We start from the raw sequence: 18,386 nt of genomic DNA, 5'->3' as shown, positions 1-18,386 counted from the left end.
GTGTTTTATCCTACTAAGCAGGAAGAGGACAGCTTTCTGCATGCTCCCAACCAACTGAAAGACCATACTGGAAATGCCTCATGAACACTGGGGATCTAGCAAATTGAGTTATCCTGCTGGTGTGTGACACTTTTTGCACTGTATGTGTAAAGGGAAATAGTAAGCATAATTGGAATGGAAAAGTATAAAGATTACCAGACAGGTGTCAAGAGCATTACAAGAGAATACTAAAGTGCTGTACAGTTGACACGTGCAGGGAAGCACACAAATAGGTGGTACAGCCTGGTTGTTTGCTTCTTCAATTTAACTAATGCAGATACATAAATTTCAAAGATTTAAAAAACACTGTATCTAGTAAGCAGGTTATCATTTTCATACCTATATACAATACCAACGACACTTTTCCCATGCATTGCCTGTGGAGCCTGCAAGACCTTCATACCCATAACACACATCATCAAACCCACGGAGTACAAGGCTGTTCAGCCTCTCCCCATCTGATCTACGCTCAAGTAACATTGTATTCATCTTCACCTAGGAAAATTGTCTATCTTTTCCAGGTAATTTTAGTGAAACAAAAGAAACAAGTAACTCTCATTAGTTCTTCACTGGTTACAGCAACAGAACCAAGAAACAGCGTGGAGCTGCATCAGGGAGAGTTCTTCACCAGAGGGTGGGTGGGCACAGGAGCACGCTCCCCAGGGCAGCGAGCAAAGCCCATGCTGCTGGGCTTAAAGCATTTGGACAATGCTTTCAGACACAGAGTTTGAGCTTTCTGTAGTTTGTGTGTGGAGCCAGGATACTCTGTGATTCTATGACCTCCTTTCCCACTGGAAGACTTTACCGAGCAGTATCACAACAGAAATTATTGTCAGATGCTGGCTGTTCCTACACGAGTCACACTGAAACAGTAACCATGACTTCTACCATGGGTGAACAGAAGAGATGTTGAGTCGTACTGTATCCTGGTACCTCAGTGGACAGAAAAGAAAAGGAAGAGGAGAAAGAAAATACTAAAGGTATGAGACAGAGGTAGAAGTGCAGTAGGCTCCAAGCCCACACTCTCACATATCTTCTTCACAGGAGTTCTGTTGAGATCATATGCTACCCCAAGAGTTGTCCAAAATCCTGGCATTTCTCAGTGTTCTTCCTCTGTCAGGAGTTTCTCTACTCTTACAAAAGAGGCCTCAGACTAGGAGTTGTCAAGAACACAAAAAGATGTCTTCCCTGCTTTGTCTGTTTCTTTCTCTATGCTAATTCCCATGTTGCCATCCGATATACATGTGCATTCCAAGGAAACTATCCAGAGACTCTAAGACATGATAAGAAACGAACAATTAGACTAAACACAAGCAAGAAACAATAAGAAAATGGGCAAAACTTCCACAGATGTTCCCATGAACAGAATCATAGAATGGCCTGGGTGGAAAAGGACCACAATGATCATCTAGTTTCAACCTCCCTGCTATGTGCAGGGTCGCCAACCACCAGACCAGGCTGCCATCCAGCCTGGCCTTGAATGCCTCCAAGCCTGGGACATCCACAACCTCCTTGGGCAACCTGTTCCGGTGTGTATAAGAAGAGTTCAGCTGCTTAGAACAGGAAATCTATCACAAAACGCCTTTCTATGGTTTGAAGGTATGTGCAAGTCAGGAGGAGTAAGAGAATATGACCAGCTTCGTAAACAAAGAGCTGATGCGATGTATATGGCTGAATCTGCCACCATTGCTTATAACATTGTCCAATGTTTTGCTCACAGGAGTCAGAAGTTCACAGTAACCTAGGTCCACATCCTGAAGGTCTCCTTGCAAAAGTGACTGCTGACTTGGGAAGAGATAAGCTGGACACTATTAAACGAAAGTATAACAAGTGACATAGTAAATTCTGCATACACACACACTTAACACAGCAGTGCACCAAGGGACTCTAACAGAGAAAGAAATGCACTACCAACACAGAAAATAGTCAAGTGCAAATGCACATGCCAGGATATCTTTTACTCCCTATGTAGCAGAACTTCCTCCTGTTTTAATCAAAACTCTAAGTGCTGCCTGAACTGTGAAACTATAAGTCAAGCATCACTTCTACTAAAGCAGTGAGTGCAGAAGGCAGGCACTGCACCTGTGTAATAAATTCTCAACAAAGCTTTACACCATTCAAGGAAATGATTTAATACCACAGCAGCAGAAGGGTCAGGCACTACTGACTGCACTTAAGGCTGATTGTGGATAACAACCTTGTGCTACAGACCAAAGCCATGAGCAGGCAGTACCTACACATCTGGAAATAAAAAAAAAATAAAGTATTCCTCATGTAAGGAGCTTTTGTCATCCTGGTAAAAGCAGAGGCTTTCTTAATATAATTAATCCCTTTAAAGACAGTATTTCTGTATAACCGCATCTTCTAGATGTCTAAAGAATAGTTGTGGCCAGCACGGAGATGTAGTTACAGTGATCTACTGCAAATCGATCCCATTTGGTCACCCAATGATAACCAATGTATTTACCCACTGATTTAAATAAGGTCTACACGGTATTGTAGAGATGACTAAGAACGCGATTTGTGATGCAATACAATGCTTTACACAGACTGTAAGCAACACAGCCGTTAGAAAGATGGGGCAACACTTGGACACGGGTGTGCGTGCACGCACTTCTCCCGCGAGTCAGGCTGCTTCCCACACACGGTTCGTCGGCCCAAAGAGGTCCCGGACCCTTTGTCCCTGCCCCATCTCGCCTCGCAGAACGGCGCGCTGTGCGCACACCTCCATTCCATCCCCTTCCCGCCGCTCCGGCCCCGCGCTCTCCCCCCGCCCGGCCCCACCACCGCCGCCGTCGCGGCCCTCGGGCCTCCCGGGGCGGCACTCCTCTCTGCGGCCCCCGGTAGCGCTCCGCGCCCAGCGGTCACCTGGGGCCGCCCCGCAACGCCCCGGCAAGGGGCGGAGAGATGCGCGCCCAGCCCGCCCCGGGTCTCCCCCGCGCCCACCTCAAACACCACTTCTTCGTCAAACTCCGGTGTCATCCTCCCGCCGCCATGCCACCCCCTGCGGGCACGCTGGGAAACGGAGTCCGCCCCGCCGGCGGCAGCACCTTCCCCGCCTTGCGGACGACGGAACTACAGCTCCCGACGGGCACGGCGCGCCCGCTTCCGGGTGGGAGGAAGGGGCGGGGGGGCGAGGGGGCGGGGCGGGCAGGCGGGCACCGGGAGGGGCGGGGCGGGGCGGGCTGGCGCCCGGCAGGGGGCGCTGCCGCGCACGGAGAGGGGGTTGCGGGGCGCGCGGCGGGCGCTGGCTGCGCTCAGTGTGCCGCCCGCCGCGGGGAGTTATGCGGGAGCGGGCGGAGGGCGCTGCCGGGGGGCGGCGCGGGCGGACAATGGACTCCTGCTGCCAGGCCCCGAGCGGGGCCGCGCCGTGACGGACAGGGGAGAGCGGAACGGAGCGGTGCGGTGCGGGGAGCGCCATGAGCTCCGCCGGTGAGTGCCGGGGGAAAGTAGGGGAGCGGCCGTGGGGGGAAGGCAGGTGGGACGGCGGCGCGGGGCACCGCCGCGCTCCGGTGCCGGTCCGTCCCGTCCCAGCGCGGCGCCCCCGTGGCCGCCCTGAGGTTCGCTCCCGGCACCGCGGAGCAGACCGGCGCGGCGGCTGTCACTGCCCGACGGCGCCGATCGGTGCCGCCGCCGCGGGAGCGGTTGCCGGGCCGGGAGCTTTGCTGGCAGGACAGCCCCGGTCCGGTGGGTGCCTGCGGGCTTCGGCCCTCTGCCGGAGCGGAGGCGCTACGAAGTGCTCCGAGGGTCACCGGACGGCTTGTGCTGAAGAGACCCTGCGGCCCGTCCGGTCCCAGCCCCTGCCATGGGCAGGGACGCCTCCCGCCAGATGAAGCTGCCTGGGGCTCTGTCCTGCCTGGCCGTGAGTGCCTCCGGGCAGCTGTGTCACTGCCTCACCGCTGTCTCAGTGAAAATCTTCCCCCTAATGTCTATCCGAAATCTCTCCTCCGTTCGTTAAAAGCTGTTCCTCCTTGTCCTGTCATCGCATCCCCTGACAAAGAGTCCCTCCCCAGCTTTCACCCTTAGGTGCAGGACGTCCCGCTCCTGCCGTACCGACCTGCTGCTATTCCTCCCGCTTCCCTTTACCGATTTCAACGTGAGGCCAAAAGAGCTGCGAGGCAAATTCCTGGTTTAAAAGCAGAGCTGCCCGTGCTGAGGGGAGTTGCGGGTGCTTTCCTTTCTGCTTGTTTATCCGGTTGTGTGTTAGCAGTACTTTTGTTCACCCATCTGCTGCATTAGTGGGTTCCTTTCTTAGGCTGCTTGAAGATGGGGATGGGAGTCATTTCTGCATTGAAAAGATGCCCTGTGGAATCATGATGTATTGAGTGGAAACAACTAATTACAGTGCAAGCCTGGAGCAGCAAAGTGTTTCCTGTAAGGATCTGGGGGGAGGGCTGTTTTAAACCAAAAGGAATACGGATTTCAAGCAAAACCAGAAGCCAGGTTCTCAGTGTTTTCCTCTCAAATATGCCAATTTGTTTTCTAATCTAGCATTAATTAAGTTTTCTGGGCTCTCTTAGATAATCAGAATTTACTGGAAAGCAAAGAGCCATAGAATGCATCCTTCCGCTCCATTTCAGTTATCCCCAATGGAACTGATTTTGGTTAGCTCTGAAAACCGTGTAATAAAACAGTGTATCACCTCTCTCTTAACAGCTGGATTGCATGTTCACATTATTAAGTAGTGCTACCGGTAGTACAATTCACTGCTGCCTTTTTTTTTTTTTTTAAGAGTTAAACAGCTGTGCAAATAGAAGATCTGTGTTAGGGGGTGCCCAAGAGCTTAGAGCTGGGCTGTGAAAATTAAATTGGATACAGCAGTAAGTTTCTGAAGTCTGAGTGGCTTGCCAGCTACTAGTAGTCACTGCAGGGCTTGCAGGGTCTGCTGTGCTGTTAGGGGTCGTGTTGTGATGGAGTGAGTGGGAAAGGTGGGAAGGGGGGATTCACATGAGCAAAGTCACTTGGAAAGCAAAAGAGAAAAGGATGCTGAGGAATATTGGTAAGGGAAAAGTGGGAAGGCTTCTGGAAAATGTGAATTTTAGTGAGGAATTAGAAGGGGAAGGCACAGGGAGTGCTGGTAGGCAGGAAGGTGAAGGTGAGAGGCTGTGGAGGGTGTGAAGAATATAAGCTATGTGATAGATATTTTCTTACCCTCACATAATCTGGGGAACAGGCAGAACGGGATCAGAGATTCATGATCTTGTTGACAGCGTTGTGACAGCTTTTGGCAGTTTGGATAAGAAGCTCATGGCAGGGCATGGCTGAGGAGACTGAGTGCTGAGGAGACACTTGTAAAGGCTGCACATCTGCCTCTATGTGTTGTTACAGCATTAGACTTCTGAAATACATAGACATGCTTTATAAGGCTGGGGCTTAAATAGAAACACATCACCTACTCTGTTTTGGTTTCAGGATCCCAATGACCTTTGGGATCTATTTCCTGTATTGAAATTATTTAAACTGCAAATTAGTCATTACGCTGCTTTTTGTGATGTGTAAAATAGCTTTCTGATAACTGGGTGATAATGCAGATTATATATAGGTATATACATATGTGTATATATATATATATAGAATGTATAAGTGTTCATGTGAAGCTTTCAGGTGGGACTTGCCTTGCCTTCTGCTCTTCATCCAGGTGAATCTGGAGGGCTGGAGGATTTCTCTGGTGTCTTGTTTTAAGATAACTCTACAACAAAGCAATTTGGTAGAGTGTCATCAGTATTGATTCAGTATTTGAGGTTAAGATTTGCAGAGATATGTGACCTCAGCTTGGTAAGCAGGACACTCTGGAAGGGACAGAGGTGGGGAGAGAAGTACTGAGCAGAGCTTCTGCCCATTGCCTGAAGCTGCGGAAGCAGCAGTGGCCCAGTCTCAGCTCTGCTGCAGCTTGCCTTGTGCCTCTCTACATGACACCGTGCTTTTTCTGTTTTTTTTTTCTGCTTCCTCCACAAAATTGTTTCAATTAAATCGCAGCCCAAAGCTGGCTGTTACTCAGCATTTGGTAAAGCAGTTCTTTCATAGCTGTTGCCTTCACTTACAAAAATGTATATGTAAATCTGGACTTCTTCAGAGTTAAGTAACTATAGCACTTACTTAAAACCAATCATGCTGCAGTGAGAAACCTGTGGATGGTTTCACCGTTCAGTTGCAGCTAATGTTGCGGTGCTTGCTCATGTGCTGCACATTATTGTATGTGATGCTGATGAAATCATTTATAGTCATTTTCTGCCTGGATCTATTGTGCTGTCTCCAAGTATATGCTTTGCCTTTAAAAGGGAAAAACAAAAGCTGAGTTATGAGTTTGACAGTTATTATTTCTTGCTGAAGAAACAGCCTTTATTTGTGAATCGATACAGATTATTTAATGTAGGCAGAACATACAGGTCAGATTGAAAATCTGACTTGACAGCAGCAATGAGAAATATGTAATGCATTTTAATGTCAAAAATGTAAATCAAAGGAAAAAAAATTAGCAGGAACAGAATAAACAAAAGCAATGTGACTTTTCCAATCAAACCTCATTGCTTCCAAGGACTGAAGAAATGGAGCCCACGGGGTTTAATGCCCCTTTAACCCTCCAATATGTCAACTCTTATTATAGTTACTCGGCTTTATCTCCAGATGTGATCTTAAAAGGTTGTTTATGTGTCTCCTGCACTTATCCTAAAGTTTTCCCCAACTTTCCTGTGTTATTTCAACAAGTTGCTGGACAACCTGAGATTTTTAAATTAATGTTTTCCTTTTGCAGTTTGTTTAGGATGTTTTCTAAAAATGTGGTGGCTGGAAACCATCATTCTCCCTTGTATTTTAAAAACTACACATATTCTCTTCCGGGATGTCATGACTCACTCCTTTTCTCGTTTACTTTTTAACATTGTGACACCTGAAAAAAATCAAAGTCTCTGCTTAATAAAACAAACACACATTCACAGGAAATAAATTAATGGACTCAAAATACTTTTTTGAGGTGTTCGTCTAATAAAACCTTTGTGTAAATGAAAGTAAAGGAATTGAACTGAAATGTCTATTCGAGTCATGAAAATCTAAGTTGCTTGAGAATGGGTTTGCAGCACTCTGTCTGTTTTTCTGTATTAACTGCCATCACGCTGATATTTGCATCTGTCCTGAACGTACAGCAATAACATATAGCCTTATATTCTGTGTGGGAAGACAGGAATATGCATAGGGTCAGCTATTACAGAGTAGCTGACTTATCAGATTCACACGTTGGCTTACCCTGTTAACTTGCAACTTGACTGTGTACCTGTATCCTAGATCTAGGATCTGCTCCCATAAAAATCCCCATATGTCACTCTAATGAATCACTTCCCTGCCTTCCTGCCATTCCGTGTTCAGAAAGAAAATCACCTTCGGACAGGATGCAGGGCCGTAGAGGAGAGTGGCTTTGGGCAGCTGGAGCCCATTGCAAGGAGGGTGGAGCCCGAGAGAGATGCCCCTGCCCATGGGGAGCCTCACAGGGAGCAGGATATGGAGCTGTGGCTGCACAGCGGCCTGTGCCGCCTAACGGACAGGCTACTGGGCTTTTGTGTTCAGTCAGTATCCTTTTGGCTTGGCTTGTGAAGGAGGACTATGGTAATGATCACAGGTCACAAACTTGTTTTCCTGCAGCTGGAATCTTTTGTCCTCGTTTTCTTGGCCAGATGCAGGTGAACAGAACTTTTTTTCTGTTCTTTCGCTATTCCCAAGAGTGGAGGTTGTTCAAAGTCACAACTTGGGAAAACGTTCTTTTAACACCACTGGGTTTATTGCATAAGACAGCGCTATGTGAGCTCTTCCCACTGTTCAACTCTGTTCAGCTTCTTTCTCCCTGTCTTTTTCCTACATGTAATTGCTGGCTGGGCAAGATAACATGATGTCAAAATCACAGGAGACTTAGAGCTGTTCTGCTACAGTTTTTTAAGTCTGCATTGTCATACTGGCTTTCCTGCTCGTTCATGATGTTGCATAAGTAAATAGATGAACATTTTTAAATGAAATCCTTAGTTGCCAAATCCAATCATCTGACGGACAGAAACAGGCATTTTCAGGCCAAAGTACTCAGTGTAAATTGCTCCAGGATGTTTCTCTCCTCCTGTAAAACCAAGTGAAGGTAGGACAGGAGCGTGTTTCCCTCGAACGAGGCTGAGTGTCACACAGAAACTCAGCAGGATGGGATGGGTGTAACGTTTTCCTCAGCACACTGGAGGAGATAATTTACCAGAGGGACAGACGTCAGCTCTGTACTGTGACCTGAAGATGGACAAAGAGGGAGCGTATGCATTCACCCTCTGTGCTAATGTCTGCTATTGTTAGAAAAATAATGTCTGTTTTTAACTATTTTTTTTTTTTTAAAGCGTTGGGTGTTTTGGTATTTCTGAACATTTTTTTTCCCCTTCAGCACTGTACGTAGTGTTGGCTGTTTACAGATAAGCAATAGATTTCCTGTTGGTGGTGGCAGTTTTGTTAGTTGCTTTATTTATGGATTTCTTCATTTCCCTATCCAAGCAGGACAGAGGAGATCTCTGCCCTCTTCTGTTTCTCCCAGCTATTTAGTTCACTGGTGCGAATAAAACTGTGTGTTTCTACTCTTACACTTGGTTTTCTTTCTGATTACCTGTGATGCTAGTCTGGATGCAGGGTTCCCCTCTGAACATTGGTTAAGATTGGATGGGAAGAAACAGTGATTTTCTGTTTCAGTCCCCTCAGTAACACAAGGTAGGGAATTCAACATTCAGTCTCAAATTTCCTCTGAAATTACCATGCATCTCAGAAAGTGAGTTTAGGTTGATTGTAAGTGCTGGTGATTCAATCACAACCATAGCCAAGATGTTCCTGGAGTCAGTTATCTTCAGGTGTAATAATAACTCTTCTTTTGAGTTTAGCTGTGGAACCTCAGCGTGTCTTTGTTTCTTGATTAAAGAGCCATCTACAGTGAAAATTGCTCACGTTCCGTAAATATATGTTGCCACTATCTCACTTGTTAAATTCTCAGCTAAGGAAGCAGGATGAGGTTTCTTGGCATTTGAGGTGTGATTTTTAGACCTCAGATACTTCTTACAGCTATTTCTTGGATTCATCCTGAGTTTTCCTTTAAGAATGCCAGTGGTGATATAGCATATCACATATAATAGGTGTCTGGCGGGTGTGGCACATAGAAATATTTTCAATGCCTCTCATATTTTAATATTTCTCTTGCTTGTAATCTGAAGGATTATTTAATCAGCTTAGCTGTAGACTTGCATGTATCTTATTAAGAATATCTATCTACAATGATTCCTGAATTCTCTTCAGTTTCTGCTATCCTAAGTGTAACCAACAGCTTCTGTTCTTAGATGAATAGTTCATTTTGATACCAGGAAAAACCTTGCCATTCAAACAAGCCACCACATTAGGCTTTTGTTCTGTAACGCCTCCTTGATTTTATTTCTTGTTTTTCACCAGAAGGCTTGCCTTCACTTCACTCTTAACAAGAAGTCATTCTTTCACGACTTCCAATCATTCCTTACACCTTTATATATAACAGTTGCCTCCTACTTAGTTTTTTTTTCTTTTTAGGGTGGGAGAAATGTTCCTTTTAAAACACTGCGCTACATAAACCTGGTTTGGATTTGCACACACTGAATTAAGTTTATAATCAATGGTATTTCTATTATCAATTTCTAATTGCTGTCTAGTAATTACACTTTTACCCTTAGCTACTTTTTGTTGTTGTCATAAAGAAGTTCATCACTTGTGTTTTTTATAGACTCAAAGATATTTGGTTGAGAAAAATTATTGGCGTGCATTCCCTTCTTGTATTCTTCACTGTTACAACATAAATGTATACATGGGCTCATCTCGCAATTCCTGACTCAGCCATCCACTGCAGATCTCTCTTCATGCTGAGACTGTCACATGCCTGTTAAGACATTGACCCTTATCCATTCTAGATGAAACTGGCAATCATGTGAAAGCAGATAGTGGGGTCTTTGTCTCTTCTTCCTGTTCCAATGGTTTTTAACATTCAAGTCATTTGAAAAATTACAGTAGGCTTTGGAAGTCCTACCGAATCACGCTTCTTAACGAGAGGGAATTTTTCTGGCTCTATTCATTACCCAGGTTTCCAGTATTGGCACGCAAACAACTTTACATTCTCTGTGTTCTCATGTTTTAGCTGTGAATCTCATAGTGTTACATCGTACCTTCTCATTGTCGTCCCTTATGAATGCCAGCTGAAAGCCCTGCAGGTTAATCCGGTTTGATTGCTTTCTGAAATATTAGGCAGTTCTACTAGTATGAAAGAAGCTTTGGAGTTTGGCAGACATCAGTTCGCAGAGGGGGACAACGAATCTGTGGGATATCACTTACCTAGTTGGCGTTTCATCCCCCAAATCTTCTGCAATCTATTCCTCTCATTAGGGGGGTCAGGAGGGATTCCCAGGCAGTCTGTCTCTCTCCAGTTTTCAGGGAGCTATAATAGCTTAATAAATATTACTGAGCGTGGACCCATAGATCAGGGGTTGCCCATCCCAAGGGTTAATATTTTTTTTCCCAGCAAACTATTGGCTCACTGTATGGGAAATCCCTATCTTTGGAGAGGAAATAGAAGGTGGTACATCCATTGCAGTGGTAGTCAGGTCATTGTGGCTCTCATTTTTGGCTATGTGGAGCTTTACCTTGCAAAACAGTTCTGCACTCCTTCTTGCAAAATGTCTAAAAAATTGTCTCTGCCATCAGATTTATCTCTTCAATAGAAGTGCAGCAAGGACAGCTATTCTAAGTCTAAGCAAAGTCAGTCTGGATACCATTTAATGATTCATGTCCTAGAAAAACATCGTTTTCCTGTTTCTATAGTGGAGACATTGTTCCTGGCTGGCTGCTTCAAGCAGTGGCGCAGTGTTTGGGAAATGCTTGCATCTGAGTGCATCTGTCTTTTTTTTTTTTTCCCCTTTTTTTTAAAAAAAACATCTAGATTCCTTTCAAACAAAAAGACAAAACAGAAAAACACTCACGCCTGAAGCCTTATTCTTATGTTTTCAAGCTAGAGGCTTGAATAGAGTTGCAAATTTATAGTAATGAGTGAGAATAAAAAGCCACCAAGCTCACAGTTCAGATGAAATAATTAATAAATGGCTTATCCAATCCCTGTGCTGTGTAAGATCAATTACGTGTTTTCCTGAGATTTTTACTTAACATATGTATGACTTCCTGAAAGCGTACAAAAATATTGTTCAAAATACAGCTAACAAATACAGAGGTAGTACATACAAAAATAGAGTGAGAAACTCAATTACTGTACAAGTGAGTCTTCACATACCAAATCCGTTGGAGCACTTAGAAATTATTTTCTAATGTATACGCTGGTCATATCTTATCTCCTGCAATGTGAAAATGTGTCAGGCATATTAAAAAAACAAAACCAAAAACAAAATAAAACAGACCCATAACACAATAGTGTTCAAGTTCTTCTTGTGCTCTTTTTCCTGCCCTCTACTCTCTTTGGGCTTTGTTATCCACTGTAGTCAGTGGGGTCATAAGTCAAAGATAGCAGTGGTGGCTGTTTTAGGTCACAGTACCATGTTCGAAGAGTAATTTTATATGTTGGCTCAAACAGTAGGAAAGCACTGACTTGTTGCAAATTATTGCATTAACTTCACACCTCACCTCATTACACTTAACTGGTGGTGGTGACATGGAAGTTTTACAGATGGTACAACAATCCATCTAAATGTTGTTTGAAAAGAAGAGGAAAGGAAAGGGGAATTTTAGTTTACAGTTTTCCAAAGATGGCAAAGGGAGAGGAACTGAACTGTCCTGGTATTTACCCTGTCTATTCTGTTATCTTTGTTTCTTATTATACAATAGGCACTTAATAGATTTGCAAGATTTTTGGAAGGTGTTAGAATGATTGAGACTTCAAAACCAAGTTAATCTGTTTTGTTTTCTTAGCATCATACTTCAGTATCTGATCAGGAACAGGCATTTTCATGAAGTTAAACTTTTTTTTTTTTTTTTTTTTTCCAAATAAGTGACCCTTGAACTTCTTCCCTCACCCCTTGTTTGGACCTATTAAAAAGAAGAAAGGCAACTCACAAAAAAGCAATGGTAGGGAAAGGAGGCATACTTTTAGGAGAAAAATATATACATATACAATACTAATATCCTGTTGATGATGTGATTTAAATAAAGACTGTGGTGCAGGTGAAGTTGTTCTGTAGGCTGATGGTGACTAATGTCTTTGTTTTCCATCCTTCCTAGAAATTAAGAAGCCGCCTGTGGCCCCCAAACCAAAATTTGTGGTAGGACACAAGGCAACACCTCCACCCGTTGCACCGAAGCCTGATGTCATGCTTTCTGGTGTTTTACAAGCAGCAAGGAAAACTAAGCCAGCTGTTGCACCAAAACCAAAGGTTCTCAAGAGCTCATCCATTCCAGAAGTTAAGCCTCCATCCTGTGCAAGGAAAGGCACCAAAAGCTTTGAAGAACACAGAGGAGATTCTTCTCAAACACTGGACCACTTGAACTACAAAAATGAAGTCTCAGAAGGGGGTACTGATAACACAGCATATATTCTGCCAATGTCATCTTGCAAATTCGAATGCCTTCATAAGCTTGGAAATGGGGAGAACACTTGTAAAACTCAGATCATTCTTGAGCACTTTGAAAACTTAGAGAATATCAAAACTGGTGAAAAAACTGCACTGGCTCTGGGGAGTAGTCCCAGTGAAAAAATGGCAAATAGAAACCAGGTGGTTGTGAAAGCCAGCATTTTGGAAGAGAAACTTAAAGACGTTCTAACTCATGGTGTGTTCCCCAACAGAAGTCCTGTGAGGCACAGGTATGCGGACAAACTTTACAGAGGGGATGGCAACAGCTCCAGGAATGATGTTAAAATAGAGTTTTTGGAACTTGTACAGTCATCTTCTGAGGTAGCTAATGGGAGGCAACAAAGTACTGGCAGTAAGCTCACTGAAGGTGAGTTTCAGACGTCTGAAACTTGTCCTAGTTTGAATGAAAATCACAACAGTTGCCCATTGAACCAGGAAATCCTTGAAAATGAAAATGTAAATAGCAGTAGTTCATTTTCAGATGAAATGGGCATGAAAATAGACGCTGATAAAACTTCCTCTGAAACATGTTCAGTCCTGAGCTCAAAAATGCTTCCTATCCCTAAGCCAAGAAAGCCACGTGCTGCGTGTCTTGTCCGCCAGGATGGCATAGACAGCATAGGAGAAGGAACAAAGGAACCATCTAGTTCAGAGAATGATTCCCTTGGTCCTGCTGAATGCAGCTTTAAAAAGCCAGCAAAAATCAATGTCCTTGGTCAGAGCGTTTGCTATAACGATCATAAAGAAGCGCTTAATCCTGAAAAATCTGAGATAACTCAAAGTGTTACAGACAGAATACATCTGAGGAAGGAACCTGCTGATACTGAAGAGTCAACACTGCAAAATCTTTTGCCTCAGTTATCACACAAAACTTCTGATTTGGTGGAAAATGTTGAATGTTCCTTAGATATAGACCATAACTTAGATAGCTCAGTGGATAGGATGACAGATGATGCTAGTGTGCCAGATGCTGTGGACAAAAGGACTAGCTTTATCAGATGCGATGCTTTGTCCATGAGTTTGCCAAAGCAAATAAAATTAACTGGCAGTCAGCACTCACCTGCTGCTAACAGCCTCCATGCTTCCCTACAAAAAGTGGAAGATAGGGAAGCTAAAATCAAGGACGAAAGTTCTCCAAAAATCGTTCCTAAGAAACCACAGCGGCACAGCCTACCAGCTGCAGGAGTGCTGAAGAAAGCTGCGTCGGCAGAGCTGATTGAGAAAAGTTCTTATGCCTCCTCTGAAGACAAATCAAGCAGCGTTCTGGAAGGATCTCACTTCACACACACTGAAGCCAGGGAGCAAGGTGCGCTATCCTCCTCTGACATCCCCAAACGTTCCTCTGAGAAACCCGTCTGGAAGTTACCTCACCCTATTCTTCCGTTTTCAGGAAATTCGGAGTCGTTAAAAACTGCTAGCATTGCTCCCAGCTTCAGCCACGTGAGTGCTGTGACAAAGCCCAGAGCCAAATCTCTCTCTTCTGTGGACATGGAAAGGACAGACAAGCCTTGCAAAGACCCGCAGAAGAAAAACAGTTTGAGAAAGTTTCTCAATGTGAAACTGTCGGTTTGCTTAATGAAAAGCGACTTCCAGAAATTTCTGTCTAAAGGCAGCCAGTCAATGGATAATTCTACTGCTAACCTTTCCACTGGGGAAGGGTATGGGAATGGTAGCAACCGACATGTATCATCTGTAGGCAGTGAAAGGAAAGCAAAATCTGCCAAGGCACGTTCTGTAGAAATAAGTAGTCCAGCACTGCAGAAGAAGAGGCAGAGAAATAGAAGCCAGCCTGAGATGCGAAGTAACCAAAGGCTGGAGTCTTTAGATGGGCACTCACTGCCAGGAGAGAATCTGTCCCAAATGCATTTGAATTCTGTAACCAGCAATTGTGCTCCTGAGTATGAGAACTTGCGTCACTATGAGGAAATACCGGAGTATGAGAACTTGCCTTTTGCTATGGGTGCTGGTAAAAATCTGTCTTTGGAATGGCAGAATTCCAGCCACGTGGAAGACCTGAGCCCCAGCTTGTATGAGATAGAGGAGCCTTTTCAAGCAGCAAGCAGGCGTGTGAGACATGGCAGGTAAAATGAAAAGAAAGGGGTGGTTAAACATCTCTCTTGCAGCTCTGGTGGTTGTAAACACATTTAGAGGATGACCCTAGAGGCTACATCCCTTTCATTAGATGTCAGCAGAACAGTCATTGACATGTATCATTGCATTTGCTTTTGAAGTTCTGAAAACTGCACTTGGTGAAGAGAGGCAAGAGGAAAAATAAGCTTCTTCAAATATGATTAAAATTTGGGTAATGCATGCACGTGCTTTCCCAGATTCAATTAAAGCGTTTTGATATAGTCACATATTTGTATTCAAGAGCACTTAAATAGGGAGGAATGAACCTTACTCCAGTCTCCGGATGAAGTGGAATAAATGTTCATAGAGTCCATAGTTTCTGTGTTTGTAGGGGAAATGAATATATTTTTAGATCAGTGGATACAGCTGGAAAAAGCAGGCGAACTTTTGGGTGTGCAAATTCTTCATTGGGTCTTGAAGGCTTTTCTGGTGTAAGAAAAGATAGTGCCTATCCTTGAGTGCACTGAGTCTTTTGTACCTTTCTATGCCCACAGATACAATAAAACTAGTGGAAGTGCAGGAGTTCTGTGTGACCTGTACAAAACATTACTAAAATACAGGGTTTTGTGGCAGGTGATAGAAAACACTTGCTGCAGGGAAGGGAGAGAGCTGCGGCTTTGTTGTCCCAGCAGATGGAGGAGGTAGTTAGTATCTGCAGATTCTAAAAGGGATTGGACTGATTCACAGATATGTCTAAAACAGATGCTAACTGAAGCAGGCGGGAGCAGACCTTGTAACATCTGTGGTGGTGTGACTGTGGGTGTTGGTAAGAAGAGTGGGCCACGTGGAGCAGGAGGCTCCCACATTCTCCTGGTGGTAACGGGTAAAGCATTGTTTTGACCCAGCTTGGTATTACTTAACTTCCTAACTTCAGCTGGTCTGTCAGTCTTAGAGATCCCTAAGTTTTGTCTCACAGCAGCGTGAAGGATTTAAACAAAATAGGCAGCCTGTATAATTCATAGTTCCCAGCAAGCTTCTTTATACTCTTGAGAGTATATGCATATTGATGAGAACAAATGAGCTAGGTTATAATCACATTTAACGTTACTTTTCACTTAGGATTACTAAGCTTCTTTCTGGTTGCAAATGTATGCTCTGAAGACTCGGAGTTTGCCATTCTCTGGAGGAGCGTGTTCTCTTTTAAAGGAGGAGGCAAATATTTTAAGTGGCATCCTTTGTTGATAACTGTTGATAGACTTGATATTTTCAACACTGGACTGATGGAAAGCATGAAGCTTTACTGTGGGAAGTAGGATTTCAAGCTATGAGCTTTTGGCATTGGTCTATTTGTTCATACGTTGAATATTTTTCTTGTTTACAGTAGGTTGCTTTTTATTTTCATCTTCACATTCTTTTAGTGCTATGAGTTCATGACTTTTTGTTTAAACACAGTTTTTTAGTATCTTTTGGAAGTGTTGACCCAATTCTTTTAGGATTGCCTTGTTTTGGTTTATCTAAGAAGAGCAAGACCAAACTTACAGAAGTATATATTTTATGTGTTTGATCTGTTGTAGGTTTGTGTTGTGGTTGTGGCTCAGGTGTCTGTTCGTCTTTGCTTTAGGAAACATGAAGAAATGTTTTGTTGATTGAATGAAGCACAGCAGGCAGGAGTCTACAGTAGCTCCTCAGTTTTCTCACCTGGAAGACTGTGTGAGGTTTATAGCTATTCACTCTCCACACCTCCCACTGTACCAACAGTTATGTAAGGGTTTGAGGGTTTTGCACCCTGGCAAATCTGTACCTGTGCTTCCTAAGCTGGGTGTTTTTGGAAGAACTGGATTTGTTTGTGTTCTTTTGAAAGCACACATAGAAAAATGTAACCCGAATTCTTCATTTAAGTCTTTATTTTAAACTAGATTGCATAATCAGAATCTACCATAGGGAATGATTTATGCATGAAATTGCTTTAATAGGGCAGGGGACAAAAAAATCCCAAGGAACAAATGGAAACAGGGCAGTGCTGCCCTAGATCAGCTGGAGGTGGAGGAGCAAGTGCCAGAATTGGTTTCAACTCTGCTTGGAAGATGCCAGGGTGCTTGTGCACCCAGAGCAAAGCTGGTAGTTTTGCCAGTTTTCCCATCCATTATTTTCCCACCTCCTTCGAAGCCTCTTTATCAATGCCATCTTCCCTTTCTGCATAGCTCTTTAAGAAACTCTTATTATTCCCTGTGCCAAGTGATGTTATAAAACCGGTTAGAGAAACAGTGCCGATGTTATTGTAATAATTACTGCTACCATTTTCTCAACCTGTCAGAACATGTGCTTACCTTTTTCCATACATTGGAGCACACTGAACTTCTGTAATGCACTGCTAATGGGATGTAATTTTTTTATGATTAAAGCCAGTGTACAAGATTCACAGTCTGATTCCTTACACTTCTAATCATACAGCATATATGCAGAATATTCATTCTGAACACAAAGTTTATCATGACCAGAAGAGTTCAGTAGAGTGTACCCAAAGTTACTTTTTTGTGTGCATGGAGGAAGATACAAAATACCCAGGGCTTCAGCAGCTACTGGGAAGTTTCCTCCTGATCCCATCTAGTGAAACTGGGAGGCTTTAATGGAGAATGCTAATAGCTTGTGTTGCTTTTAGGCTAAATTCATATGTCTGACTAAATTCAGATACTTTTTATTTGCTTTGGCCTCCCCCCAGGAATTTAAATCTAGAATGGCAGGCTTGGGTAATTAATAGTGTGGGTATCAGTTGCTGCTAGCCACTTCATTTTTGAGTTATTTGATGTTGGTCTTCCTGCTGCCACTGTGGGGTTTGACTTTAGGAGGAGGGGAGTGAGTGTCCTGAGATGGGCTGTGAGCCATGGGGGGAGGCACAGCTGGTGGGGGGAGGCTGGTGGGCCCAGGTGGCTATCAGCACCTCGGGGGAATATTCTGAATACAGTCACACAGAGCTTCTGTAGCAGATAATCCATGTATTGTTTCCGCAGTAAATTAAAGCAGTCTCTTGAAATAGTTTTTAAGGATTGTTTGTTTTGCCCTGCTCTCCCTCTTTGATAACCATTTTAAAATGACTAGCAAGTGTGCATTTGTTGTTAGGAGGATTCTGTGAAGTGAGTGAGGAGCAGATGCTGTGGGATTGATAATGTACGGTTAACGTGTAAAATAAGTTTCAAATATCACTATCTGCTTGCTGGTAACAGCAGGGAAAGCAGCTTTCTATTTTTATTTTTATTTTTTTTTCCCCAAGTGTTGTGGTTTTGAGAAATACGGTCCAGGCCTGAAATGTGAGTGAAAAGTCAATGCTGCTTGTACCAACACAGCCATTCTTGTTAGTATTGCCAGAGACCAGCAGTTGAAACAGTTCCATTTTGAAGTAACACTTCTTAATAAGGGAGAAATGTTCATACATCTGTTATCCTTCTCAATAACAAACCTTCTGTTGAAGAAGGCAAAATCTTCCTTGAAACTAAGTAAGAATGTAAAATTGAGTGTACCTATGTCCAGTAATTTAAAAATGCAGAAGAAAAGCAAAAATGGCTTGAAACATCTGTCACGATGCAGAAAACATAAACTTCTCCGGATTCTGTGAGCTACCTTGTTGCATTTTTTGCATAGTTTCTGGCAACGGAATTATTCTTCCGGTTTAGCGAGTCTTTTCTTTCACCC

General features: G+C 43.7%; 2 protein-coding genes across 5 annotated transcripts in view; one reads left to right on the top strand and one right to left on the bottom strand.

Moving 5' to 3' along the window:
- VEZT (vezatin, adherens junctions transmembrane protein) overlaps nt 1-3,106 on the bottom strand; it is a 46,260-nt gene extending 43,154 nt beyond the window's left edge. For all 4 annotated transcript variants that reach the window (XM_042815544.1, XM_042815545.1, XM_042815547.1 and 1 more), the window contains exon 1: nt 2,986-3,106. In XM_042815544.1, coding sequence (XP_042671478.1) covers nt 2,986-3,021 — 36 coding nt within the window. In that variant the 5' untranslated portion in view covers nt 3,022-3,106. The remainder of the gene's footprint in view (nt 1-2,985) is intronic.
- Nucleotides 3,107-3,388: 282 nt separating this feature from the next.
- FGD6 (FYVE, RhoGEF and PH domain containing 6) overlaps nt 3,389-18,386 on the top strand; it is a 67,475-nt gene continuing 52,477 nt past the window's right edge. The window contains exons 1-2 of the mRNA XM_042815703.1: nt 3,389-3,471; nt 12,280-14,710. Coding sequence (XP_042671637.1) covers nt 3,459-3,471; nt 12,280-14,710 — 2,444 coding nt within the window. The 5' untranslated portion in view covers nt 3,389-3,458. The remainder of the gene's footprint in view (nt 3,472-12,279; nt 14,711-18,386) is intronic.

The sequence above is a fragment of the Centrocercus urophasianus genome, unplaced genomic scaffold (genome assembly GCF_019232065.1).
Source record: "Centrocercus urophasianus isolate 14NV4802_14NV808 unplaced genomic scaffold, USGS_Curo_1.0 seq_15, whole genome shotgun sequence".
Classification (NCBI taxonomy): Eukaryota; Metazoa; Chordata; class Aves; order Galliformes; family Phasianidae; genus Centrocercus; species Centrocercus urophasianus.
This window is presented reverse-complemented; position numbering and strand designations above follow the sequence as displayed.